This window comes from Hipposideros armiger, unplaced genomic scaffold (assembly GCF_001890085.2).
Source record: "Hipposideros armiger isolate ML-2016 unplaced genomic scaffold, ASM189008v1 scaffold_35, whole genome shotgun sequence".
Taxonomy (NCBI): Eukaryota; Metazoa; Chordata; class Mammalia; order Chiroptera; family Hipposideridae; genus Hipposideros; species Hipposideros armiger.
In genome coordinates this window covers 5742285-5769592 of record NW_017731385.1, presented here as the reverse complement: position 1 = coordinate 5769592, position 27308 = coordinate 5742285, and the positions used below count along the sequence as shown (strand labels likewise).

At 48.5% G+C, this 27308-nt stretch overlaps 1 protein-coding gene across 1 annotated transcript in view; it reads left to right on the top strand.

Moving 5' to 3' along the window:
• LOC109380381 (proprotein convertase subtilisin/kexin type 6) overlaps positions 1-27308 on the top strand; it is a 138989-nt gene that overhangs the window by 30008 nt on the left and 81673 nt on the right. The window contains exons 2-6 of the mRNA XM_019637863.1: positions 6544-6648; positions 16572-16682; positions 17082-17225; positions 18785-18861; positions 20788-20876. Coding sequence (XP_019493408.1) covers positions 6637-6648; positions 16572-16682; positions 17082-17225; positions 18785-18861; positions 20788-20876 — 433 coding nt within the window. The 5' untranslated portion in view covers positions 6544-6636. The remainder of the gene's footprint in view (positions 1-6543; positions 6649-16571; positions 16683-17081; positions 17226-18784; positions 18862-20787; positions 20877-27308) is intronic.

The window sequence follows — 27308 nt, the reverse complement described above, 5'->3', positions numbered from 1 at the left end:
CCCGTGACTTTTAAACATAGACCCTTCCCCCCAAACCAAGGCCGTTGGAAGAGGCTCCGGGGAGCACCAGCGACACCACATCTGCCAGCTGACCGGGCTCGGGACATCTGTTTTCCGCCAAGGGCAGGCTCGGGGAGTGATCAAGTGAAGAGTTCTTTTGCAAAGCCAGAGACCTTGGATTGTGACATTTTGTGGCTGCTTATCAGTTGTCCCCGGGAGGCAGATTTAACTGCTGGTCTGGGGAGGTGGGGGTGGGGGGCCCTTTTGTGGACTGACCAAAGTATGTGCTTTGCCCATCCCCCAACCCAGCTTGCTGACTAGGAGGCTTGCGGACTTGCACCTGTGTCTGAGGTCACATCCATTGGAGGCCTGAGTGGGCGGATGGACCTTTGGAATGATAGAATGTCCTTTGGGGTGGCCTACTCCTCAGTGGCTTTGCTGCAGATTGAACGTGATGCGTTAGATGGGGCTTTCCCCCTCCTTCATTCCTGCAGAAAATGCCAAGGTGCCATTTTTTTTCCTTCGGGAAGATAGGATGTGCCCCCACTGGCAGCACCCACTGACTGATCCCTGCGACCTCCCCTTTGACCTGTATAAGCAGGGAGATCATTTGAAGCTGGCTGTTACTCACATGTACAGGAAAAAAACATGACCAGAGATGTTCTTCCTGTAAACACCCCCAGTCCAGGCCTCTCCCCCACCTCACCTGGCCTCTGCCCCTTCCTTGTTTGGCTTTGCAAATGTTTATACGCGTTCCCACCCGTGGTCCCTGAGAAACTTCCTCTCGAAGGCCAGTTTGCTGCTGTGGATGAAGGGTGCCAGCCTCTTGGATGAAGAGCAGAGGCTGCACTGCCTGCCTTGCTCAGCCCTGCAGCCCTGAGCTGGGCCTCACCCAGGCCACACAGCTGCTAGGTGGTCTGCCGGTCTGCACAGCCCCGGGACCGAACTGGGAGAGGGGCTGCGGAGAGCCCCAAGGCAAGACAGTCCTCTCTGGGCCTGGAGGCATGGGGTCTTGGTTGGCACTGAAAATGTCCTTTCAGTGTCACTTGAAGTCTGTTCATTTCACCAAACATTTTTTTGAGCTGGAATACACCGGACACTGAGGATTTACAGATGACAATTCCTGCATTTGAGGGGCTTACAGTGGAGTCAGGATGGGCTGTGATAGCCACATGTGGGCAGACCTGAGCCTGGGAAGTCTAGGAGGGCTTCCTGGTGGCAGTGACAGCTGAGGTGATGGTTAAAAATGAAGTGTGAGGTGGTGTTTTTGGTGGGAGTTAGCCAGCATGAGCAGGCTCTGGGTGAGTGCTGGGGTCTTCTTCACACACGGCAGCGTCCCTGGAGGACAGAAGGTGATGCTGGTGGGGCCAGGCCTGGACTGGTGCCCTGGCCCAGTTGTGGAAACCTTTATGTGAGCTGTGAAGGGGCAGAGCTGAGACAGGAATGGCAGTGCAGTGGTGCAGAGGAGACTAGGAGGCCAGCAAGAGCCCTGCTGTGGCCCAGGCAGAGCAATGAGGCTGCCTGAACCGAGGCGGGGGCCATGGGGGACGGCCAGGCTTGAGAACCATTGAAGATGTCACTTCCAGAGGGTTTGGTGGCACAGGATGCAGGTGAAGGATGGTGGTGCCATTCACCAAGATGAGGGACTCCTCAGGAGGAGAAATGGGTTTGGGGGGAGGAGGCGCGGGTGGCAAATGATATTGACCTGAGGATGGCTGCCTCGGTAGTGGGGGGGAGTTGTGGGGATACGCACATTGGGTGCTGTTGCACCCCGGGTGCTCTCCAGGGACAAAGAGACAGAGACAGCTGGGGACGGCCTGGCCTCAGCCCTGATAGCACCATGGGCTTGGGACCCACGGGGATGGGGGAGGTTTCCCAGGGGAGCCAGTGCCGAGCTGAGCCTGGAAGGCTGGTGGGGACTGGCTGGCGAGAGAGTGAGGGGCAGCCTCCTGGGGAGGGCCTGGCCTGTTGGGATATGACACGATCTCTGGGTACAGCTCTGCGGCTCTGGGAGACAGCTCAGAAACCACATGCCCAGCAGCAGCCCAGACCTCTGGAACCAGAGCCCCTGGGGGCAGCCCGGCCCACAGCAGATGGCTCGAGCTATCGTGAGGCTCTGACCGAGACGGTGAGCCACGGACCCAGAGGTGCTGGGTCCAGGAGGTCCACTCGGAGTGAGGGCTGTGGGGAAACCAGAGATGGGCCTGGTGGCAGTTCACAGCCACCTACATGTATATCATGCATAAATACACACACAGCTGTATACATACATGCACACGTACATACATACACCCTCACATATCTGAATACACACACACGTATGTGATGGATGTGTACACACACATCTGTATGTGTGCATACATACAAACACATCTAACTACATACATGTACACTCTTGCACGTCCATGTACATACATCATGCATATATAAATACACAAACACATTCACATCCGTTCGTATATAAACGCACACACATATCCATGCCCATCTGCACACAGACTCACGGGCAGAATGGAACAGATGTACACGGAGCACCACGTATGTCTCTCACGGTTCCGCATTGGAACACAGGGAGGTGCACACTTGCCGAAACGTGTGGCCACATGTGAGCGGACCTGCTGCTGGGGACCCAAGCCAAGATGGGTGGGAAGTCCCCACGGCAACTGCCGGTGTGAACGTGTGCGGAGACAGCAGGTGTGCTGGCTGGGAATGTGAACTCTGAGCTCCAGCCTGGACTGGACCAATGACAAGAGATGTGGTTTCGAACAAGATACTGGACCACCTTGTGATTCAGTTTCCTCATCTGCAAGGTGCTGATAATCACATCTGTGGTGATGATCTGAACTCTTAGCTTGTGGCCTGGGACAGGGTGTGTGCTCAGCAAGCGTCATTGGCTCTTGTCAGGAGCCACAAGCACCCAGTGAAAGTTGGGGACCTCTGGCTGGAGACAGGGCAAGGAGAGGAATTGCAGTCACCCACTAACTCTGTACCCCTTTGCCTCGTCCATATTTTGTACCGTGTATATATTATCTAGATATTTTTCATGTCTAATAGATTGTCCTGTTAAAGGGAAACCACCATCAGCTCTTCTCACTGTGGGTTCTTTGATCTCATTTCTCCCAACCTTCTGGCCAAGAACATTTAGTGAGATTTCTAAGGATGTTTTAATGGTGTTACCAATTTTATCAACGAGTGTGTGGAATTACCTATCAGTGTTGAGTAAAGAGCCGTGAGCATTGCACATTTAGCAGGCTGCCCTTTTTCTCGGATGGGGATCTAAGAGACAGGCTCTAATTGTGAAAACGCCGTGGACGTGAAAGAGGGAAAAAGCACTTATTGATGTTTTATGTGCAGACTGGAGATCAGAGTCATTGATGAATTGCAGATGGAGGCTCTGGAAGGGCTCAGCTGAGCAGGACAGGTGGGCAGCCGGGATGATGGTGGAGAGTGTCTGTCCCATTTTTGAGGAGGAGATGGTAGCTAGGGCCCTTGGACAGCAGGGTGCTACTGAGGTCACAGCTCCTGTGTTTATAAACGCAGGCTGCTTAGATACTGGCTTGAGAAGTAATGCACATAGCACGTGTGTGGTGACCACGGAGCACAGGGAGGCCGTGACCGAGGGACAGCAGCCCAGAATGGTCAAGGCTGCTGAGCCAGGAGGAGCAGCTTTATCTCAATGCAGATGTCAGATACAAGTAAGATTTCCTTACTTAGAAGGTGACCTTGAATTTAAAAAGTTTATGCTGCCCCCACTTTTCTATCTCGTCTTAGGACTCCAGGTCTTGTCAGTGTGACCCTGAAGATATACCGAAAATGTAGCAAGAATCCCAAGCCCAGTTTTGTGTATGTCATTTGGTGTCAGATGTTGTCACCTATTTGTCTGTGGGCAGAATGGGAAGCCTCTGAGTATAACACTGGGCTTAACCTCCTTGGGCCTTAGTCTTTGTATATGTACAATGGGGCCATCTCTGTGGTTCTTTTCCACACGACAATCTGTGCGTCAGGGCCAGAGGGCAATCAAGTGTCCCTCATGTTTAACTGGGCCAGTGGCCATATGCCCAGGAGTGACTCCAACCAAGAGTGGGGCCTCCCAACCTGCCATCTTGCCCTGTTACCCCAGAAAGTTACCCAGAGATCATGAGGGGTAGCTTCCCAAGTTGGAGAAGGGCCTAACGGGGGTTGACACTGCTTGTGGTAGGTCAGGGCTTAGATGGGGTGGGGAGAAGGACGGAGCGGGAAATATAATAGCTACATCAGAAATGCCCCTTCATCCCAGCCGAGCTGACTTTTTCTGGGCTGTGTTCCACACATAGTCAGGTGCATGCGTCTCCTGCTCTGCTACCCTTTCGTCCTTTCTGACCTTTTGCCCATGATGAAACCGTCACACTCCTGACCCAGGCTTGATGCCAGGGGAGGGCTGCAGAGAGGGCAGCATGGCGTGAGTCAGACAGATGGGAGTGACCTGCTGGGTATCTGACAAGGCGGGTTCCTGGGTGGCTAACAGGGAGGCTGAAGGGGCTAGGGTTGCAGCTGCACCTGTGTTTCTTAGGTTCCTGAAAGGGAACCATTGTGAGTGCCCAGAGTTAAAAGACCAAAAGTGATGAAACAGTTCCCAGGGACGGTGACAGCGTGTGAGCAAACGTGCTGATGAAACACTGCCGTAGCTTGGGACCCCCATCACTGCCTCTATTGCTGAATAACAACTCTGTACACGTTAGGGCGAGCCTTTGGACATAGATAGCCATTACCTTTGTTGAAGAAGGGAGCGAGGTGCCTTCTCTGTAGGAGGGGAAATAAAGGTGCTATGTGCAAAATTGGACAGAAATCCTGAGGCTGATGATGGCAGAAAAATGTCGAGGTAGAAAATGAACTGAGAATCATAGTTGCAGAAGACCATTTATTGAGCACATACTGCCCATCAGACACTCGGCCGGCTCTTTTTATATGTGTATATAATTTAAGACATGGAGCAACCTGTCCAGGTAATAGCCACTGTCGTGAGGACACTGAGAGCCCGAGAGGGTCTAAGCCCAGGACACCCACAGGAAGGGGTGCAGACCCACCCTTGGCCAAAAGCTAAAGCATCCTGGACCTAGTGAGGGGGCGCAGGGGCTTGGTGAGGAGCCAGACAGAGACCCCGGGTCCCGACAGCATTTGTGGAGCACTCGTTAGGGTCTGTACACGAAAGCAGGCACCAGATGGGTGATACCTGTTTAATCCCCGGGACTGTCATAGTATTTGATGTTCTGTGATTGTAAGCGACAGAAACACACTGGAGCCAGCTGAGGTGAAAAGGGAAGTTCTTTATTTCAAGGGCAAAGCTGGGTCGCCTGAAACCCAGGAACAGGAGGCAGCCAGACTGCCAGGACTGCTGGAAACATACCTGGTGGGTGCTGTCTGTACTTATCTGCTTTATCTTCCTGTGGAAAGATGTGGCAATGGCCACTCAGGGTACCCACACCCCTCCAGGTCTCTGTCTGAGTCGCTCATCTCTCTTGGGGTCAGTGGTTGTGAACGGGGTAGACTTTAGTCCTCTGTACCTCCAAGGTTTTATCCCCATTTTACATATAAGGAGTCAAGATCCGAGGGGTTCAGTGTTCTTGCCTGAGATCACATGGCCAATGGTGGTGAAGGAAGTGGGCAGGCTTTGAACCAGGTTTAACGGACTGAAAACCTGTGCTTGTAATCACCACATGTAACTGCTCTATAGGACAATTTGTCTTAAATTCACCCGTTAATCAGAAGCGGGGGGCCTGGGGTGGGGGTCGGGGGACGAAGATGGTTGAGCCTGAGAGGGTGATTTGAGAGTCTATTTACTATTTGGTCCATTTTCATTTAAAAAGCTCTTCTTTCAAGGATGGTGACCACCTGGCTGTTTTCAACACCCAGTGAAAGAACCTGAAAACAGTGTCCTGATGCTCGAGGGTCATCAGACATGAGGGAAAGTCGGTGCTCCAGGAAGGCACCCAGCGAGGGTCACATCGTCCCTCCTGGTTCCTTCCAGGCCTCAAGCTGAAATCTGTCCTGGCAAACCTCCCCTGGCGGAACACTGGGATGCCCTGGGGGCTTGGATGTTCTCATCTGACCTTTTCGCAATCCCCAAGCAGATGGATTCGCGTGTTTTCTTTGGCTCCCTTGTTGCGCCTGGGAGAGCATGCTCATTCTTAGATATTTCAGTTTACCCGTGGGGTGGGGAGGATGGAGTTTGTTTAGAAATGAATATTTTGGTGTAGACCTGACTTGACACTAACTTAGTGACTTCAGGCATGCGCGACCCTAAATGAACACGAATGGTGTCTAAAAAAACTTCGCCAAGATAGCACAAACTTTCAGACCTGGGGGAGTGCATGCTTCGTTGTTTATCCAGAAAGGAATCTGTAAATCCACCTTCACATTCATAAACACTAACAGATGCCAGAAATAGGAGCCGGGACGCATGACCCTCTCAGAGAAGGTCCCAGAAGGTTTTTGTGGGATGGCGGGACTTTGGAAGCTGTTTGTAGGACCGCATTAACTAACGACTTCCTGCTTCTTGTTTTGCAGATCGGAAACCTGGAAAATTATTATCATTTTTATCATAGCAAGACCTTCAAACGATCGACCTTGAGTAGTAGAGGCCCTCACAGCTTCCTCAGAATGGACCCCCAGGTACAGGGGATTTTCCGGGCAGGGGACTTTCCCGGAGGGTTGTTTGCTTTTTGTTTGGGTCTGTGGTTCTGAAAATGGCTGAGTCTGGATTTTAATGTGATTCTAGATAGTCGTTCATTCTCCATATCCACTTGGAATAAAACGAGACAGATGTGTAACTGCATATCAGACCATCAAAATGTTCCAAATATTTGGGTCCCTTGTCAAACTTGGGAATTTAAATTCTTGACTTTGGGTTGAAGCAACGATCAAAGGAGTATAGATCTATTCATATTTTAACTGTTTAAAAATCAACAAAATATACAATAATAACAGGAGATAAGTATATAAATCTTACCCCCAAAGGCAAAAAGAATAGGCAAGTCAAGTGAGTATTTTAATAATGAATTAGACATTGGGCATATGGATGTTTTGTGGTTGTCATAATGCATATCTTAATGGTTACTATGAATTTAAAAGCTTGGGCGATAAACGTAACTTTTTTTCCTTAAAAAATTCATGGGGTCTTTGAGATTAAAACAAATCTAATTTGAAAAGAGGGTAACATTTTAACTTTCAATGTTTATTGCATGGTTGATTCAACTTCCTTTCTGTATAGATTTGCAATTAAGATTTGACAAATATCAGTCAACAGTCACTTGGGAAGAATAAAATGTTAAGATGACTCGGTGAGGCCTCCATGACTTCATTCATTGACAGGTGACATTGGAATACCTGCCACGTGTGAGGTTCTGTCCACAGCAGGGCCATTGGAATGAGTGGTGGGGCCAACAGAAAATGAAGCATACAGTAGAAAAACATGTGTTACATCCCAGGGTGACGAGTGCTGTGACAGGAAATGGAGTTCAGTGGTCATTGGTAAATGGAGAGCAGTGGCCATTGGTAAATCGTGGTTTCAGAACATGGAACGGCCTTCACTCAGAGCCGTGTGCTGAGTGTGGGCTCGCAGGCTGGCACGTGACACTATTTCAGCTTTTCCCAGACAACATGTATAATAACGTTTCCATGGAGAAATGGGTTTCTGGTTTTGTCCCAAGCCACCCCACAGAGAGCAGTGGCTCCTTTCATATTGCCCGAGCTGGGTGGGGGGGTGGGGCTGGGGAGAGAGGGAGACAGTTTGTCCCTGGACACTGCTCCTGAAACACCATCCCCATGGCCTCACGTTGTGGGGTTCTGATTTCAACACATGACGAGGTGGTCCCCATGGTACATTCGTGTAACTGGGCTGTGACAAGGCAGACACGTCTATATCTATTTCTGAATTCCTTTTGTGATGGTGGGTGGGTGGGTGGGTGGGTGTCGGGGAGGGTAGACAGAGAGACAGAGACCTAAAACAAGATGCTTATTCCGCTTTTCCTTCAAAGCACGGAAAGGAATTTAAGGTTACTGATGGATTACTCTGCGCTCGGGCACGTTAGCAAACATCACCTCCCCGATCATACAGCCTAAGATTATACCTACATGTCCACATCGTGGAGCGTATGTCTCTCAAAATGTCTCTCAAAGGGGAGGAATAGTTTTTTTCCTCTCAGAAGCAAAGCCAGCTTGGAGTTACTCGTTCCGGCTGAATGGGAACGCTGGAGACGGATGGGCAGACCCAGGGCCTGCATCAGTGTCGCTGATAGGAAGGGGTACACAGACAGAACAATGGGGGAGCCCCCATCCCCCAACATAGGCATGCAATGAGAAAGGGACAGTGGCTTTCTTGGTCTCCTTTCCTGCGGGGGCTGGAGGGAGAGTTCTGAGAATTAAGCAGTTTCAGTTGTTAGAACCAAGACAGAGTCGAAATACGAGGCTCAACCCGTGTTTTGTAGACATCCTCTTTTTTTGAGTGACTAAGTTTTAAAACTTTTAGAGGGGTTCAACTCAACTGCTCTTCCCTTCCTTACAAACGTAGAAATTGTGCACCTGCAGGTGCCCCAGGGGAGGCAGAGATGCACGCCCAGTGGGTCTCCATGTGGGAGGAGCCCCCAGGGGAGCAGGACACAGGAGCCTGGCCTGAGGTGGCACCAAGGGCAAGAAGGGTTCGAGGTGTGTGTGTGTGTGTGGAGGGGGTGTTGGGAAGGCCCCAGGCCACCTCCTCAGCAGCATCTGAGCTCCTGGGCTTACTCATGTGAGGTGCATTAAAAATCCCACATTCAGTTTGAATCTGTGGGCAAAATATCTCCAGTCATCAGCTGTGTCACGGAAGGAAAGAGAGGGAAGAGGAGACTTCCTAGGCCAGCACTATGGCAGTTAGGTTTTCTCCAGTAAAAATCCCTTTTATGAAGGGCTTCTTAATAAGCTCCAGGGAGGCCCGTATCACAGCACCCTGCCGATAAAGGAGAAAGAGGGGAAAGGTAAATAACCTGGCATTCCCGCCCTGCCCGGGACTCCCCCACCCGTTGGCCCGTGTCTCCCAGTTCTAATTACATTTTTAGCCCCAGGGAGAGCATTAGAGACTGCTCAAATCACTGTCGCAACCCAAATACCTCTGTTTAAATCAGCCTGGTTTTAACGCAGACCAGATCAATTAGCTGTCAGTCTAATATTTACTCTGCCTCATCATGCTGATGAAATATTAGGCAAAATTAGCTCTTTTACAGAAGTATTTACTACGAGCTTTTCTTGCATCAGGATGTTTCCCTACATTCACAAAAGCCCTTTTGTGACACCTAAGCATTTGGAGGGCGGTGTAATTAATATGATTAAGAAAAGGAAAAGATGATTTAATATTATTGAGAGGCTTTGGAATGTCAAGCCAGCCGCCCATGTGTTTGAATGACCACACTGGAAATGAATGTTATAGGGCTTAGGATAAAGTTCATTCGAATGCAGATGGCATTTTATTTTAATTAACTCCAGTCCCCATTGTATAAAAGTGCTTTGATGAGCGATGGAATTTACAGTCCACCCCTACCTCTCAGAAAAGCTGATCGGGTGTCCATTGGTTAAAACCAAACCAAACCAAACACAAGTGGGGGAGAGGATTTCAGATGTCTTTAGTCGCACACACATTTATGAAGCACCGTTTTGCACTGATCTCTCATACCAGAAATTGTGCATGGGTTTTCTTACGTGCTTAATTACCTTTGATTCTTTTTTTTTTTTTTTTTTACCACCATCTTTGAAAAGGACCATTTTGCTCAAAGTGCTTTGTTGATTGGCCCTCTCCTTGGGAGAACAGCCCAGCTGTTCTCGGCTGTTCTCAGCCTGCAGTTATCAGTCCCTGGGTTTTTCCAAGGGCTGTCATTTAAGCAAACTGAAAGCATTTGTTTTGAACTTGTTCTTTTGCCAAAAGTCTGGAGAAGGGTGGATGTTACAGAAGCGCCGGCCAATCGCTGTGAGGACTCCCAAATTTTTTTTTAATTACTTGTTCTGACTCGGTTCCAAGCTGGGTTATAGTTCGGCGTTGCTGCCTTCCAACCCTTACATTTCAGGGTGATGACTCTGGTTCGGAGGCCCCTCCCTTCGGTCCTCAGCCAGACTGATGATGGAAATGAAAGGATAAAGAGGTTATTAGGCAGGCCCTCGGCAGTTCCTTCCGGGCCGCGGGGGCCTTCAGTGTGAGGCTTCCTTTCAGTACTTTAAACCTCAGAAACTGGAAATTGATTTCCAGGACCGGAGTTGGCATGCTGGTGTGCAGGATGGGACTTTGCCCCCGGAGTTCAGCCCAAGCTCAGGTTGCTTTCCAGCAGTGAGACAGCATTGAAGCCGCTCTCTCCATTAACCACAGATGGAATTTTATCTGACCGTTTTGTGTGCTAGAACCATGTGAGGCACAAACAAACAAAAAGTTCCTGGCGAGTGCAGGCACACAGACAGTAAGTGAGTGACCAGTGATCTCGAGGTTGATGAACTGTGTGAGGGGCTGGGGGCAGGGCTACCACCCGGCCAGCCACACAAGTTTGCCTCCGTTGGAATTGGTAAAAAGTTTGAATTCCAGAATATTCTTTTTTTTTTTTTAAGAAATATTATTGGGGAACAGTGTGTTTTTCCAGGACCCATCAGCTCCAAGTCAAGTAGTTGTTTCAATCTAGTTGGGAGGGTGCAGCTCAGCTCCAAGTCCAGTCACGGGGGTCGCAGCCCACCATCCCATGCCGGAGTCAAACCGGCAACCTTGTTGTTAAGAGCACACGCTCTAACCAACTAAGCCCCTTGGCCCCCCCTCAGAGCACCTTTAAAAGATGGTGCTCTATTATTTCACAGACACCCTTGACACTTCCCCTTAGATGCCTCATCTCAAAGTCAGCATGTCCCAGAGCCTCCTCACCAGCTCTGGCCCACCTCGGCCTCAGAGAGAAGGGCCGTCTTCATTCTGAGACGCGAGCAGCAGCCTCCCTCACCCCACATTTGTCCCACGTCCTGTGCCTGTGCCACTCCGCCCAGCCCATGTCCTGTATCCCCCCCCCCTGCCCCCCTGCCCTAGGCCAAGCTCCTGGCCCTCTCACCTGGACTCTGCCTGCCTCCCCAGCCTGCTGCAGGCCTCCTTGCTCACAGGTTTGCTCCCCACCCTCAGAGGGATCCTAGGCAACACACGTGTGACAGTGCCGCTGCCTGTCGCCATGTCCCGCCCCGCCTCCCGCATCTTCCTCCTTGCTCTGGCCTCCCTGTGGCCCCTGGTCCCCAGCTACACTGGCTTTAAAATCCTCCTCAGATGACGTTCACTCTGTCCCCCTGCACAGCCTCTGCATAGCCTGCCTTTCCCACTGTCTCTTCCTCACCTGCTCCTGTCAGCTCATTGTCCCCACCACTGGGAAGCTGGCTGCAAGTCCTCCAACTTGACTTACTCTTCCAGCGGCCGTATGTTTAGGTTCTCGACGGGTGAGATGACTCGCATCTGTCTTCCCCTCTGCACTGCAGGGGGCATGCCTGCGTGTAGCTCACTGCTCCTGTCCCAGCACGACAAGTGCAAGTCCAAGTGGCATGGGCAGGGAACATCCCACGGGGGCTCCGCGCTTAGCCCCCATCCAAGCCAAGCCCTACCACGGGGGACGTGCCCCCCCAGAGGGCTGAGTGGCCATGTGGACCTTTTAAAATCTCTATCCCGGTTAAGGCCATGATGTAAACTTGTATTAGTCCCCTCGGCTGTGGTGACAAAGGACCACAAACTGGGTGGCTTAAAACAACAGAGATTTACCGTCCGACTGTGTGGAGTCCATAAGTCTGAAATCAAGGTACCAGCAGGACTCCGGTCCCTCTGAAGGCCCGAGGGGAGGATCTTCCTTGTTTCTTCCAGCTTCTGGTGGTTCTAGATCTTCCTTGGCTGGTGGCTGCGTCACTCTCATCTCTGCCTCCATCTCCACACCAGCCCTCCTCCTCTCTGTCTCAAATCTCCCTCTGCCTTTCTTTTATAAGGGCACTGTCATTGGATTTAAGCTACATGCAGTTAACCCAGCATGATCTCATCTCGAGATCCTTAGTTACATCTGCAAAGATCCTTTTTTCCAAAGAAGGTCACACTCACAGGTTTTGGGTTTACATTTTGGGAGGCCACCCGTCAACCCACTGCCAGACCCAAGGAGAGGAAGTTGCTTGAGCAGGAATGTTCTGTGAGCAGTATTTCCTCTTCCTTCAGCCCAGTGATCTGAAGGCTTTGAAAGTGATCAGTTCTCTTCACAAGAAAGTTGGGGACCCTTCCAGAAGAGTTCAACACTTACCGTACGTGCTTAGCTATAAAATGTACGAGGTGTGATGAAAACGTATGGTGAACATTAAAATTTTAAAAAATGTTTTACAGTAAAGGACATATTACCATTAATCCCCCTCAAAATACTCCTCCTCGCTTTGAACATACTTATCCCATCGTTCTTGCCACTTCCTGAAACAGTGCTGGAAGTCCTCTTTCGTGAGTGTCTTTAGTTGCACTGCCATGGCTACCTAAATGTCCTGGATCATTTTGACTTTAGGGAAGAACCAGAAGTCTCACGGTACCAGATACCACCAGAATAAGGTGGATGAGGACACACTGTAATGTTTTTATTTGACAGAAATTGCCATACCAGAAGCAATATGGGGCACAGAGCGTTGTCATGATGGAGGATGATTTATGGCACACTTTATAACACACTTTCTCTCAACTGTAGCTCACACCCGACTGACTGCACCAAACAAGTTGAAACTTGTCACATACTGTTACTAAAGTTCGGTGGGCTGCTTCCTGTACTGAAGATCCCTGTCTTTCTGTTGGATGGCACTTGGCAGCAGCATTCACATTATTTTGTGATCAGACCTCGTATTTTATTTTGCCCCAGGCTCACTCATTTGCAGGCTTACTTGGGTTTAGGACTTATTTTCCAAATTAATATCTGTGGCCTTAAAAGGTGGATAAATGTGTACCACCACCTCTTCCCATACACTTTTGACCAAGAGAAAGTGTGAACCCCTCCTATAGATGTCCTGAGGGTCAGTACACCATGATTGAAGCCTCGATGTAAAGTGACAGTCTAGGTCAGGTGTCGGCAAACTGCGGCTCGTGAGCCACATGCAACTCTTTGGGTACATTCCATCTCAAAAGTTTGCCGGCCTCGGAAGAGCCAATCCTGTCCCTCACAACAATTTAAAAACTATTTGAGAGCCATAAATATATATTTACATAATCACCATTATGTGAATAATATCCTTTAAAAATTTTATAAGTGAAACTATGATAGTTTTATTTTCATTTTCAATTTTACTTCAGAGCCACAGTTCACAAGCCACAGTTTGCTGACTCCTGGCGGCTCTTCCGTCTCAAAAGTTTGCCGATCCCTGGTCTAGGTAAACTGCCAGAGAAATATGACTTCCCGTTTGTACTAGCCCTCCCAGGAAAGGAGAATACTTTAAATCTTACAAAGAATCTTAAGTTGCCTTTTCTAATAAGGATAATTACATGTACAGGGGCAAATATTCCTGAGTAAGCCCCCCTCCAGCCCTGACCCGTACTGTCACCACCAACTCATCTTTTCACCATTTGTTTCCAAGTTTGGGAGGAGAATCCCTTGAGTGACGCATCCTTAGAGAACCTAAGCCACCTATTCCTTGATCATAAATAGCATCACCCCCGACATGGTGTGAGGGTACCCCTCTACAAGGACACGTGCAGATCCCAGTTGACGGGGGACCTAAAGTTCCAGTCACTTGGTTTTGGGTCATCGGCACCTCTGACCTTCACAGAGAGGCCAGGTGGCTCTTGGGTTCCGACCTGGGACACCTAAAGCGGAGCCCCGCAGTGGGCTGGAGGAGCAGGAGAGGGTGCCTCGGCCCTGGGTGGGAAGCAGGCGTGTCCATGCTCCCAGAGTGGAGCACTAGACACACAATAGGCTAAATGCAACCTTGTTCAATGAGCACATGCATACGTGACCACAGGAAGAGAAATTGGGACAGACAGACCTGGCCGGTGCCATGTGCAGGAATCCAGGATCCCGGTACTTTCCTGGGGCTGGGGGAGAAGGAAGGTGGTGACGGGAGCCTGGAGAGAGGAAATGCAAAGCGCGCCCAGACCAAGTGACCGCTGGCTGAATCGGGTTTGGCGATAGTGAGGTCACCTGTGGTTCCTTCTCCATAGGGTTCGGGCCCAGAAGTCTCCCAGCCTGACAAATGATTTATTATATTCAGTCCCATTGGCCTGATGGTACCTTGGTGGCTATCAAAGATTTTAATGACTGGTCCCAAACTGTGCTGTAGCCCCTGTGCCCTCAGAGCCCCCCTCAGAATTGTGTGTTAAACGTTGAGTTTTTAACCCAGAGCCTGCAACAGTGGGGGCCACGATTCCACACTCTGTCACCTCATTAGGTGTTATGTGTGACTTCTGGCAGCATGCTTTCCCACGTCACCCACTCGGGCTTGGAAGAGGAGACTCCACCTTTTTCTCTGTGACTAGAAGTGTGGTGGGGACAGCAGTCAGAGGCACCGGATGATAGTAAACTGGGTAGAGTCAGCCAGGCAGGACGGCCGGGAATATCCCAGGTTGCCTGGGGCCATCAGTGATATGCACCACTCTGTGTTACAATAGGTGTTTCACAGATTAGGAAATACCATCTTAGGGATTTTATACCAACTATACCGTCTAGTTCAGACAGTCATATATGGACCTGGTGGGGACAGCGGTCATCAGAGGGTGTTATGAGCAGAGTATCTCATTGAACAGTTTTATTTTCCATGGAAGTAGCTATCAGTGGCAATTATAAAGTATCTAGGACGTGGGACTGAGGCTGGCGTTAGTGCCAAAGCCAAAGTTGTTTTTGAGCTCTCTGTGGCGTTTCTAAGGAACGCAGGCTACTGGTGTTTTGCAGCCAGATCACACTGGTGGTGGGGTGGGCCGTGATACTTCATTTTAAGTGTTTTGCTTTGCCGATGACCAAGGGTGCCTTAGGTCAGCCCCACCCTGCATGTGGCTAACTCCGCTCTCCTCCTCGGGACAGCGTGGGGAAGGGGAAGCTGAGAGGTCTGAGGAGCTTCTGGCCCCTTCAGCCCTCGGCCGCCTTCATTTCCTGCTTAAGTCGCCTTAGGTGGCTCCTGCAGTGGCCACTATGGCCTCAGGGCTGGTCTGGGGTCACCAGCCTTAGGCTGGCCTCCAGGTTACCCTTCAAGGGCCCCACCCTTGAGCTCCCATGCCCCTCCTCCTCCTCGCCCCACCTTCCCCACCCAGTGCGTCCCCAGAGCCGGCTTCCCACTGTGGCTGCTTGGTGGGAGTCCCCAGTGGAGCACAGACTCTGAGAGCAAGGCCCGGGCGTCCTCCTCCTCCTGTGTCAGCCCCAGCGCCAGGCTGAGGCCCAGCAGGGGCGGTTCTGACCAGGTGGGGCCACGGCAGCTGGACCCAGAACTGTTTCAGTCCAGGGCATGAGAATTCCCTTCCCCATGACCTTTAAATGTGAAAAGACGCATCCACCTTGAATTCTCTCTCTCTCTCTCTCACTCTCTCTCACACACACACACACACACACACACACACACACACACGCACAAACTAAAGCCCTCATAGATTTTATCTAGAGGTCACCATCGAAAGCCCAGAATCTGACACACAGCAATGGCTTCCTTGAGACCTCTTTTCCCTCTCCATGTGANCACACACACACACACACACACACACACACACACACACACACGTTGATAATACAGCTGCGGGCCAGGCACTGGTGTGACTCCTTCACACATACCAGTCCACACGCCAGTGTCCCAACGTGACAAGCCGTGATGAGCCATTGTACAGATGAGCACACTGAGGCCGGGGAGGGTGACAGACTCTCTGAGTCACAGCTGTGGGTGTGGAACTGAGTTTTGGATCCAGGCAGCTGGGCTCTTGGTTTCCTGCTCTTCAATATGACTATTCTGCTTCTCAGACTTTCTTCCTTGGGTATAAAGGCAGATCATGCCAATGGAAAGACACATTTAAGACCCTGAAAATGATCTTTATATTTTAAATGAGCAATAATGTCACCACCAAGGAATTGCTACTATTCATGTTTTGCAGTATCGCTTTCTAGATTTTTTTTCTCTGTGCATGTTTTGGTACCATGTTTCCAGTGGCTGCTAAAATTTCCAATATATGGATTGTTGAAATGTACTTATTCATGTCCTCACCGTAAAATATCTTGCTTCCAACTGCCAATAACCATTTGACCAGTTTCTCTCCTCTGTTCGCTCTCTCCATTCCCATACACGTACGTTCTTTTAATTCGGGACAAGAGTCACTGGACAATTATTGGCAACATCACAATTTTTTTTTAAATTAAAATTTCAAAATCTACCAGTTTGTGTATTTCCCCCTCTACCTACACAAACAAGTGCTCATTTCTCAACTGCAGTCATTTTGAAGTGACAGTGTCTCCTCGGCACTAACCACCCAAGACGTCTAAGGTTACACAGATATTCCTGAAAAGGATACCTGTAGCACCTACAGAAAGGCTACGTGAAATCTGATCATTTTTAAACTAAACGGTACCTGCGTTTCTCCCTGGTAGGTGAAATGGCTCCAACAACAAGAAGTGAAACGCAGGGTGAAGAGACAGGCGCGGAGTGACCCCCAGGCCCTGTATTTCAATGACCCCATTTGGTCCAACATGTGGTACATGGTGAGTGGGACAGGGCCTCTCTCTGCCCCCAGCGTTTGCAGCGCCCTGTGTCTGGGATGGGTGCGTTCATTTCCCCCAACGAAGCTAGATTCTCACGATAACCACAAACACACGCACTTCATCTTGAGTGTAAAAACCACTAATTTCACACTGGGCAGCACAAGAAATTGTGAATTTCTTTTGAAATTATATGGAAGTCCCGGGACGGTGGGGAAAGCAGGTGCTGTGAGGTGAGACCTTGGACAGAGTTCCCGGGTAAAGATGATATCCTGGGGAAATGAAAGATCGGCAGGTGCAGAAAAAGCACCTGGATCCCTCCGTCCTGACTCTTCCTGGAAATGGGTTGCTTGGTCTGTTCCTTCCAGTCAACGGTGTCCGTGTGTCTTCTGTGCATTACAGCACTGCAGTGACAAAAACAGCCGCTGCCGATCGGAAATGAACGTCCAGGCAGCGTGGAAGAGGGGCTACACAGGGAAAAATGTGGTGGTCACCATCCTGGATGACGGCATAGAGAGGAACCACCCCGACCTGGCCCCAAATTATGTAAGTCGAGCCTCGGCTCTGATGCAGAGAGACCTGCAACCTGCTAACCTTTACACAAGAGTAGTTGACCTTGAACTGCGTGCACACAGGTTCGAACTGAGCAGGTCCACTTATACATAGATTTTTTTCAATAAATACTGTAAGTGTATTTTCTCTTCCCTATGATTTTCTTAATGACACCTTCTTTTCTCTAGCTTACTTTATTGTAAGAATACAGTATGCAGTACACATGACATAGGTGTTAATCAACTGTTTGTTTGATCAGTAAGGCTTCTGGTCAACAGTAGGCTATTAGCAGTTCAGTTTTGGGGGAGTCACAATTTATATGCGTATTGTCAACTGTATGTAGGGGGTCGGTACCCCTAATCCGCACATTGTTCAAGGGTCAACTGTACAAATTTAAAAAACAATGAAGTGCCGTTCCTGCTGTGAAATTAGGCGGCACAGAAAACTGTGCTGGGAGAGTTGGTGAGACGAACCTTTTCCCGGGAGAAGGGGTGCTGTAGAGGGATTTATGCACGTGTTTGAGGAGCCACATATGCCTCGGAGGAATGGATCCTAACAATCTTAGAAACACGTGCACGGAGACAGTCATCAGACCAACATCAACAATGTGAAAAGTGACGGGGTTAAACATGGGTGCTGAACGCAGTCCAGCTAGGTGCCTGTCTAGGCTCTGTGACCTGTTAGCCCTGAGACCTTGGGCAAGTTGCCTAATGTCTCTGTGCCTCAGTGTCACCGTCTGTAAAATGGGGTTAATAATAGGACTACTCACTGATGGGGTTATTGTAGTGATGAAATGGGTTCTTAGATGTAAAAAAGGGAACCTGGTACGTAGTAAACATGAAAAATGCTTTTCGTAGTCTAAGGAACCTGGCTGCCTAACAATGGTTAATTCAATCATATCACATCCACCTGATAGACACCTATGCAGCCCTTAAAAACGACAGTTTTGTGGACTGTGTCGACAACACCAGAGAGCTTTTATGATCTGTTTTAAATGGAAGGTGTAAAATTATATCAATACGATTATTATAAGTGTAGAAACAAAAACACACATATTAAATATATAAAATAAAGGAAAGGCCGACCTGCTGCGACTTGGAGGAACCTTGAAAACGTTCTAAGTGACACCAGCCAGTGACAAAAGGACAAATCCTGTCTGATTCCACTTAGCTGAGGATCCTAGAATAATCACATTTATAAGGACAGCAGAAGGGTGGATACCAGGGGCCAGGGGAGGGGACAGGGAGCTCATGTGTAATGGGGGCAGAGTCTCCGTTTTGTGAGATGAAAAGAGTTTGGTAGAAAAATGGTGGTGATGGGCGCCCAACAATATGAATGTACCGAATGGCGTTGACCTGTGTACTTAAGCGTGGTTAGGATGGTAAATTTTGCATGTATTTTACCACCGTGAAAACATCTATGAGATGATAGCTACTGTGGCAGAGTACCAGGTGCATGTTGTCCTCTCTTTTCCGAGAGTTATAAAAATAACTTAGAACAGGGCTGTGATATGCTGTGCTGTGCTCTTCACTCACTGAGATTTCATTTCTTAGGATCCTTATGCAAGTTATGACGTTAATGGAAACGATTATGACCCATCTCCACGATATGATGCCAGCAATGAAAACAAGTATGTCACTTGGTCCCCTCTTGCCTCCCTCACCATCCCCTCTCCCTGTGGAGGCTCCATTGAACTGACCCACAGAAGGGACGCTAGGAAGGTGACGGGTGTAGGCGCCTCTCGCCGCCTGGCTTACCCAGGCAGCCTCCTGGCAGCCGCCGTGGACTTAGCCTCTTCCTTAGGAGTGTCACCTCTAAAAATGGCCGGCTGGAGATGGATGTTTGACCAATACTGTTCCTGTTTCCAATTTTGTTATAATATTTGAAGAATAATTGTTAAATCTGATGGTCTCCACCACCAGTATGTTAAGATAGCAGCTTGCGACTTGAGCGCATGAGTCACATGCCCGAGCTTCTTTTTGACTCTGTGACGGAAGGCAGGCGGAAGGGCATGAGTGATGTCGGACAGCTCTGGTTCAAACTCCAGCTCTACCGCTCCTAGCTATGTGGCTTGTGTGAGTTGGGTCACTTTACTGAGTTCCCGTGGAGAGGGTGCTCCCGATCTCCCAGGGTCGGGGGTGGTGATGTGACAAGGACACACCATGGTTGCCCAGTCAACCAGGGTGGCATCATCCCTTTGCAGATGAAGGTGATGGGGTCAGGAGCGATCGGTGACTTGTGTATTGTAAATGGCAGCCCTGTGATTGGAGTCCAGTGTCTCACACCTGGTCCTGGGCGTTCATTTGCTCTGTCTGCTTGTCCTTTCTCTGTTGTCAATGCCCCCTGCCCTGAGCTCTTACCATGCTCCCAGAAATATTTAGAGGAAAAGGACAAAAGCCCTTTCTTTCTTCTCAGCACAACACTGGCCATGGTGTATCCCCCCACTGTCGTATTTTAGTTTTCGGGTGGCTTTATTCTGAGGTTGCAATCCTGGGACCCACACGGTGCTGGGAGAGGATGTTCAACTGGCTGCTGTGATCACCAGCACAGACTGCAGAGCCCCAGGGGCCACTGTCCCTGCCTTAGGTCCCAAGGTGCCCTTCCTGCTCAGCAGGACGTGCCTGGGCTGCATGGCACCTCCCCTCCTGGCCACATGTCCACAGGGCAAGGAGGAGTGATCCAGATAGCACACAGTGGCGCTGGACGGGCGGGGTTAGTCCTGGGTGACATACTGAACCCTGTGACTTCCTCAACAGCCCTGGCCATAGGGGCTGCACAAGGCTCAGAGACAGATGGGTGAGTCCCCTCCCTCAGGCTAACACACCAGCCCGGTGCTATTTTTAAAAGCGGTTTTAAATTTACATCGAGGATTCTAATCCCCTGTGGACGCCTCTCAAAGACGTGCTATTTAAACTCGCCATGTTTTGGCCGGATGCCGCACACTGCACACTGGGATCATTACTGAAGAAAGCAATTCCTTTTTCTGGCAATTTCTTCATAGTCCCCCCACTGCCGCTGGGCGTTCAGCTTCGAGCATTCTCAGCTCCTGCTTAAGTGGCGTGGAAATGGCGGGAGGCCTATTCCAGGTGAGCAGGGGCTGGTAGGTACACAGGGCACAAGACCTAAGTGCTTGTTCTCCCTTCCTTCTGTCCTGTCAGCCACTCAGGTGTTTGCACTGTACCTGTGTGTGCCGAGTGATGTATTGTCAGCCTCAGGAATGCGGAGGCCAGGCACTGGGCCCAGGGGACAGGAGCCCCCACTCCGATGTGCAGTGTGGCAAGACGACCCCCACACACTTGCTCGTCACGTTCAGGGTGGTGGGAAGGCCTCTCAGCTTCCAAATGTTCCAGACACTGTGCAAAGCCTGGCTTGATACTCCCCCACCCCCAGAGCAGGTTGGCAGAGGGCGGCTGGTGATGAGCGGGGACACAGGAAATGGCTTCTGCGTCATTCTGGGCATTGCGAGAACTGACTCTTCTCAGCTGAGGACTGAGCAGCGCCCTGAGTCCACTCAAGTGCTGGGCCGAGTCCTAACCTCAATTTCCCTTTGCTTCAGACATGGCACTCGTTGTGCGGGAGAAGTAGCCGCCTCAGCCAACAACTCTTACTGCATCGTGGGCATAGCATACAACGCCAAAATAGGAGGTAAGGTCTGGGCACGTGCAGCCGGGGAGTTTCGGGGCCTGGGCAGCGATGTCCAAGGCGTCCCTTTCTGCGAGTGTCAGCAACGTCACCTCCATTGGCCTCTGCCCACTGTGTCGGACCCCGGGGCCTGAAGCCTCATGTCACCTGTGCCACCGCCAGGCAGCCAGGACATGCAACTGGGCCTGGAGGCAGAGGGAGTGCTCACTATTTTGCCTAAAAAGCCATCATGGGGCCCGTTACAAAGGCACCCTCTTTCTTTCTTATGGTCCTGCTAGTCTGGCCACTGAGTCACCATTGTCAACCAGACCACTCCTCCTAAAAGGCCACACTGGCGCCCCTGCTTACTGTCCTGCAGTGGCTCCCGGTCACTTTCCTGACAGTCTACAGTCTGCCTGGGACTCAGGCCTGTCCTCGGTCCCGAGCCTGCAAGCCCACTTCTCCTGCCCACGTCCCCAGCTTTAGCCAGAGGACATTTGTCACAGCAGCCCCCAGACACACCTGGTCCTCCCTGGGCTTGTAGGATTCCCATCACCCCAGAAGCCTCTCCCCACCTCTCCATTTGGTTCAGCCCCCATAACTTGGCCAGCTTGTGCCCCTGTGCTCCATGAAGTGCTCCCCAAGTCTATCTGCCCCCCTCATCTTGTTCCCCTGGGGTCAGGTCTCCAGGTCCCTGACCCCAGCGGTCTCTGGCACTGTTGTTTAGCTTTTCCATTTGTGAGTCAAGCTGGGGTGGCTTTAGAGCAAAGGGCCTTCCCGTTCCCCACCCCAGTCTGGCAGTGTGACTGTGCCACCTGGCACACCATCAGCTGTGCTCTGCGTGGTCCTCGACGGCACAGAGCCTCGGGCACTGCCCGCTCCCCTGGGATGCTGTCTCGGCTTGGTGGTGCTCACCCTCACTCCCATCTCTGCTGCTGTGCTATGGGCAGCGCAAGGTGGGGGGCTGGGGCCCGGGGTTCCCTGAATCACCCTGTCCTTGGAGAACTTCTTGAGTTTTGAAAGGAAGGTCCCCAGCTTTGACTTAATTAGGGTTCTCTGCCTTCCCTTTCCCTTGGAAGTCTCTGAAGTGGCCAGGATCTGTCACTCTATGACAGCATTAGTCGTCAAGGGTGTGTCCTGCAGGACAAATCAGGAGACTGTCTCACTCCTTCATGGATAGTTCTTTTACACTGAGATGTGTAAGTTCTCCCTGGGGCTTCTGATGAGGGAAGGTGCCCGAGAAGCCTCCCCATGAACTGTAAGACCAGGCTGACTTGGGTACTGATCTCATTCCCAACATCCACTGGCTGTGTGTCCTTGGACAACTGAAGTAGCCTCTCTGAGCCTCGGTTCCTTCCCCTGTGGGGGAAGAGTGACAACGACACAGCTGCCTCCACAGGTCTGTTGTGAGGATGAAGTCAGATGCCATGTGTGAGAGCATTGGCTCAGGGCTGAGTCCGCAGGGAGCCTCTGAGCCAGTCTGTCCCTTCCACTGAAACTCTCAGAGGCAATATAAAAATGATCTGTGCTGCTTTGAGTAAGGAACGGACTCCACCTTTGGGGCTGTCTGAGCCTTGCTCCCCATAGTCCCTGGACTGGCAGCATTGATGTCATCTGGGAGCTGTTAGGAATACAGAATCCTAGTGCCCAGCCCAGATCCACTGAGCCAGAATCGCCTTGTAACAGGACCCCCAGAGGGTGTTGGAGAAGAGATGGTGTAGAGGGCTCTGGGGTCAGGTTGGTCTGTAACCCCCGTACCGTGGACCGTGCTGAGGAGTCAGTGAAAATACAGTGACTGTGGTTTGTTCTCACTGGATTTGCAGAATTGTCTACCCAAGTTTCCCGAGTTCTGCAGAGAGCACCTCTACTGCCCAGGCCTGGGAGCAGAAATACTTTGAATTAATACATTTAATGTATTTGAGCACGATCTACACATATAATGCTGTGCTAGTCAGTGAGGGGCGGAACACAGAGATGACAGGCAGTTTGGACCTCCAGGAGCTCAGCAGGCCTTTGAACAGTGTCAACACGAAAGACAATACAGGACCAAGTCCTGAAGTGACAGCGGCAGACGGAGTGGCTGGGCAAGCAGGCAGTGAAGGCAGATGCATGAGTTTGGCGTGGGAGGAAGAAATGCAGGAAGTGCTGAGGAAACAGGAGGGTCTGTAGCATGGAGCGTGCTACAGAGGGATTGGGACCATGGTCCTGACTGGCCATGGAGATGCGAGTGTGGGGTGAGGCTGGCATGGACCCAGGGAACCTGTGACAGCGTGTGACAGCTTCATCCTCTCCACACAGGCAGCCACCCCTTCCTCCTTCCCCTCCCTCCAAGGCCACCCCTGGACAGGGCAGCCTTCAGGCACCCCAACATAGCCTCTGTCTCCGAGTGTGCACGTATTCACCAGGGAATTTCTCTGAGATGCCCCTGGAGCTGACCAGGAGCTGTACCTGATTATATATTAGGAGATTAAAATATCAGGAGATTAAAATGTATATCCTAACCTACCCAGTCTATCTGGAATTAATATTATACTGCTTCATGTGTTAATACATGCACCTACAAAGATTATTTGATTTCACACTCACTCGTCCTTTTGTGCTATTGTGTCTATATGTTTGATGTCGTATGTTGTAAACCACCATGCATTACTATTCTTGCTTTAAATAGTTGACTTTAGAATACCCATTAAAAGAAATATATTTCCCATGCTCAGGGCTCTTCCGTACTTTCTAGCTTTGATTTCCATCTGCTTCCAATTTTTCTTCAGCCGGAGAATTTCTTTTAGTATTTCTTGACGTGCAGCCATGCTGGTGAGAAATGAATCTCAGCTTTTTTTGGAAAGAGTCTTTATTTTGAGGGAAATTTTGCTGGACATAGAATTCTGGTGTGACATGTTTTCTTCAGCATTTTAAAGAGGTTGTTCCATTGTCTTCTGGCACTCATTGTTCTTGGTGGCGAGTTAGGTGTCATCCTTATTGTTGGTCCTCTTTGCGAATGTGATTTGTTCCTCTGCCTGCTTTTATCATGTGTTTCTTTCTACCTGTTCTTTGGTGTAATTGTCTTCATATGTATCCAGCTTGGGGTTTGCTGTGCTTCCTAGTGTGTTCTTTTTTGTTTATCTAAATCGAATTTGGAAACATTTCTTCAAGTATTTTTTTCAACTCCGTTTTCTCTCCCTTCTCTTTGGGCACTAGTTGTAGTTGTTAGATTGTTTGATCTACCTCAAAGGTTGTCTAGGATGTATTTATTTTTTTTAATTCTTTTTTTTTCTCTGTGTGCTTCAAATCAGATTATTTCTATTGCACTGCCCTCAGGTTCCCTGATCCTTTATTTTAATGTATCCAATTTGTTAATCCCATCCAATGATTTTTTTTTTATTTTTTACTTTCAGATATTGTGCTTTTCTGTCCTATGATTTCCATTTGGCTCTTTTTTAACTGTCTCCAACTCTATTCTGAGTTGCCCCTTCTCTTCACCCATGATATATTTTTATTTTAGACTCTTTAACATATTTATAAGAGTTACTTTAAAGTCTTTTGTACTAATTCCAATATCTAAGTCATTTGGGGCTATGTTTCTAATGATTAACTTTTCTTCTTACAATGGGTCACATATTCCTCTTTCTTTGCACATGTCTAGTAATTTTTAATTGTACAGTAGACATTGTTATATTACATTGTAGAGACTCTGGATTCTGTTATCCTTGTCTGAGTACTGTTGAATTTTGTTCTAGCAGTCAGTTCAGTTTTAAGTTGTAGAAGCTTGATGATTCTTTTTTTTTTTATTTTTTTAATGGCTGATCTCTTTCTGATTTGCCCTTAGCCTTAGGGAAATTCCTTTAGCCCAAGCACATAGTCTTTACTCTTAGATCATGACCCTGCTAGTATTTCAATGGAAAGACTGAAATGTTTACCAAGATCTCTAAGTTAACAAGACTCACACTCCAAATTGACTCCCCTGCAGTGGATAGCAGCTGAAATATCTGCTTAGCTCATTCAGCCTCCAGCTGTTCCTCTCCTCCTGGACTTCTTAGAGTCTTGCTCAAACATGTTTAGTTCAGAGGTCAACCAATATTTGAGGGGAGTTTATATGTCCTCTTCTGTAACACTCTCCTTTCTGGGATTTCTCTCAATTGCTAGCTGCTCTCGCAGTCCCAAACTCCATCCCACGACTCCTCAGGAGAACAAGAATGCACTTTCCTGCTTGAGTTCTAGCTTCTCTGTACCAGAGAAATGGGGAGTTCCCTTAGAGGAGAAGCCTTATAAACTTGGATCATATCCGGTATTGTTCCCTTCTTTCAAGAATTGAATCCCTTGCCTGCCTCTGCCTTCTTCTGGTTGCATTCCAGTGATCTTAAAAAGTTGTGTTTAAAGAGTTTTTTAAATCAATATTTTGTCCAGAGTGTATAATTACTGTTCTTAAAAGAGTGTGATAGAAGCTACTTTGCCAGTATTATAACTAAAACTTGTGGCTTTATATTTCTTTACCAAATAGGTGATGCATTAGTTATCTATTGCTGCATGACTATTACTCCAAAATGTAGCTACTTGAAACAACAAACATCTGTCATCTAGCACAGATGGTGCCTTAGCTGAGTGATTCTGGCTCATGAGGCTGCAGTCACACTGTTGGCCGTGACTATAGTCTGAAGGCTTGACTGGGACTGGAGGGTCAACTTCCAAGATGTATCACTCATTTGGCTATTGGATGGAGTCCTCAGTTCCTTGCTGGTTGTTGGCAGGAGGCCTTGACTCCTCATCATGTGTACCTCTATATAGGGTCCTTAGAGTGTCCCCATAATATGGTAGTTAGCTTCCCTCATTGCAGGTGACGAGAGAGAGAGAGAGAGAGAGAACAAGGAGAAAGCAGCAATGTTTTTTTATGACTCAGTCTTAGAAGTTACATACCATCACGTTCAGTCCTACTTTATTTTTTAGAAACGGTTCATTAAGTCTAACTTATACTCAAGGGGAGAGGAATTAGGCTGCACCTTTTGAATGGAGAAGGTTCAAGGAATTTGTGGATGTGGTTTAAAATAAGCACAGATGGGCTCCTAAAAATATGACTGTATGTTTATAGAAATGGAGTAATTTTTTTCTCCCAGCTTTCTTTGTAGAATCGCACATTTGTAAATGTTTTATCACGTAAAATAATTAAATCAAATGAAAGTAGTGGAACTGTCCAAATTAGATATTTGAGATAATATTCTTGCTAGAACGTTACTAATAAGTTAGGGTAACTCTAAAATATATGTAATGTTTTGTCAAAGTATAGAAGAATACAGAGAAGAAAGTAAAATATCATCTAGATCCTGGTGAAACTAGGACTAACCAGTGCTTATTGAGTGCCTGCTACATAATAGGTGCTGATCTAAAGTCTCTGTGTATTATTTTATACAGTCTCCACAAAACACTTATGTCATAAATGCTGCTATTATCCCCTTTTTACAGATGAGGGCCAGAAAGCTTAAGTAACTTGCCTGGTATCAAACCAAGCTGACTCAGGCCCCAGCTCTTAACCTCTATAAAAAATCTTTAAACCATATATAGAGATGGATGGATAGAAGACAGAGGAATGGATGGATGGATCAATATTATTTTATTGACATGTGATCATACTATACTTGTTTTTAGTACAATATATTGTTTAATTTTATGAAAACTTAACACAAGAGAAACCAAGTCAAACTGAATAATTGCTGAGCTTCAGGTTTAATTTCCTGTTTAATTTTATTTACTTGTTTGATGCTTAATTTTATGCTTAATTTATTTGACTTATGTGGATTTGGTAAAAGAAAAAGAAACAAATTGAGATGAAAGAATTGCTGAATTTCACATAAATATTTCATTAGATTGAGGAATTGTCTGAAATATCCTTCTGAGTTTATTTATTTAAAAAAGAACCCCAAGATTATTAAAATCTTTAAGAAGCCAGGGTTACTATTTTTTTTAATTTCATGTTTCCCATATTAGGTAATTAGCACTTCCGTTTCTTCTCACCTCTTCACCGCCACACCTCAATTTTATTTATTGGGTTGTCGGAAAAGTCATGACGTATTTTTTTTTATGTTTTTCGTTGCAAAAATGCATCATGACTTTTCCGACAACCCAATATTTATTTTTTCACATTGTCAGGGTTCAGTATTAACCATCTGTCACGACGATTCTCACAGTTGGGTCGTCTTGGCTCACCACCATCATTTTTAGCACAGCTTTTTCTATTCCCAAGTTATTTATTTTGATGCATTGATTTTAATTCACTGGATTTCATCACTGAGTAACTTTTTCGAGAAAGGGTAACTGGTGCCATACTCCCTGAGTTCTTTCACCTTTGGGATGTCCACAGGTTGCCCTTGCACTTGAGGTACATTTGTGTCATACATCACACCCATCTGGCCTCTGGAGTCAGTGTTGCTTAGACAAGTTGGAGGCCAGCCTGATTTCTTGCCCTTGTAG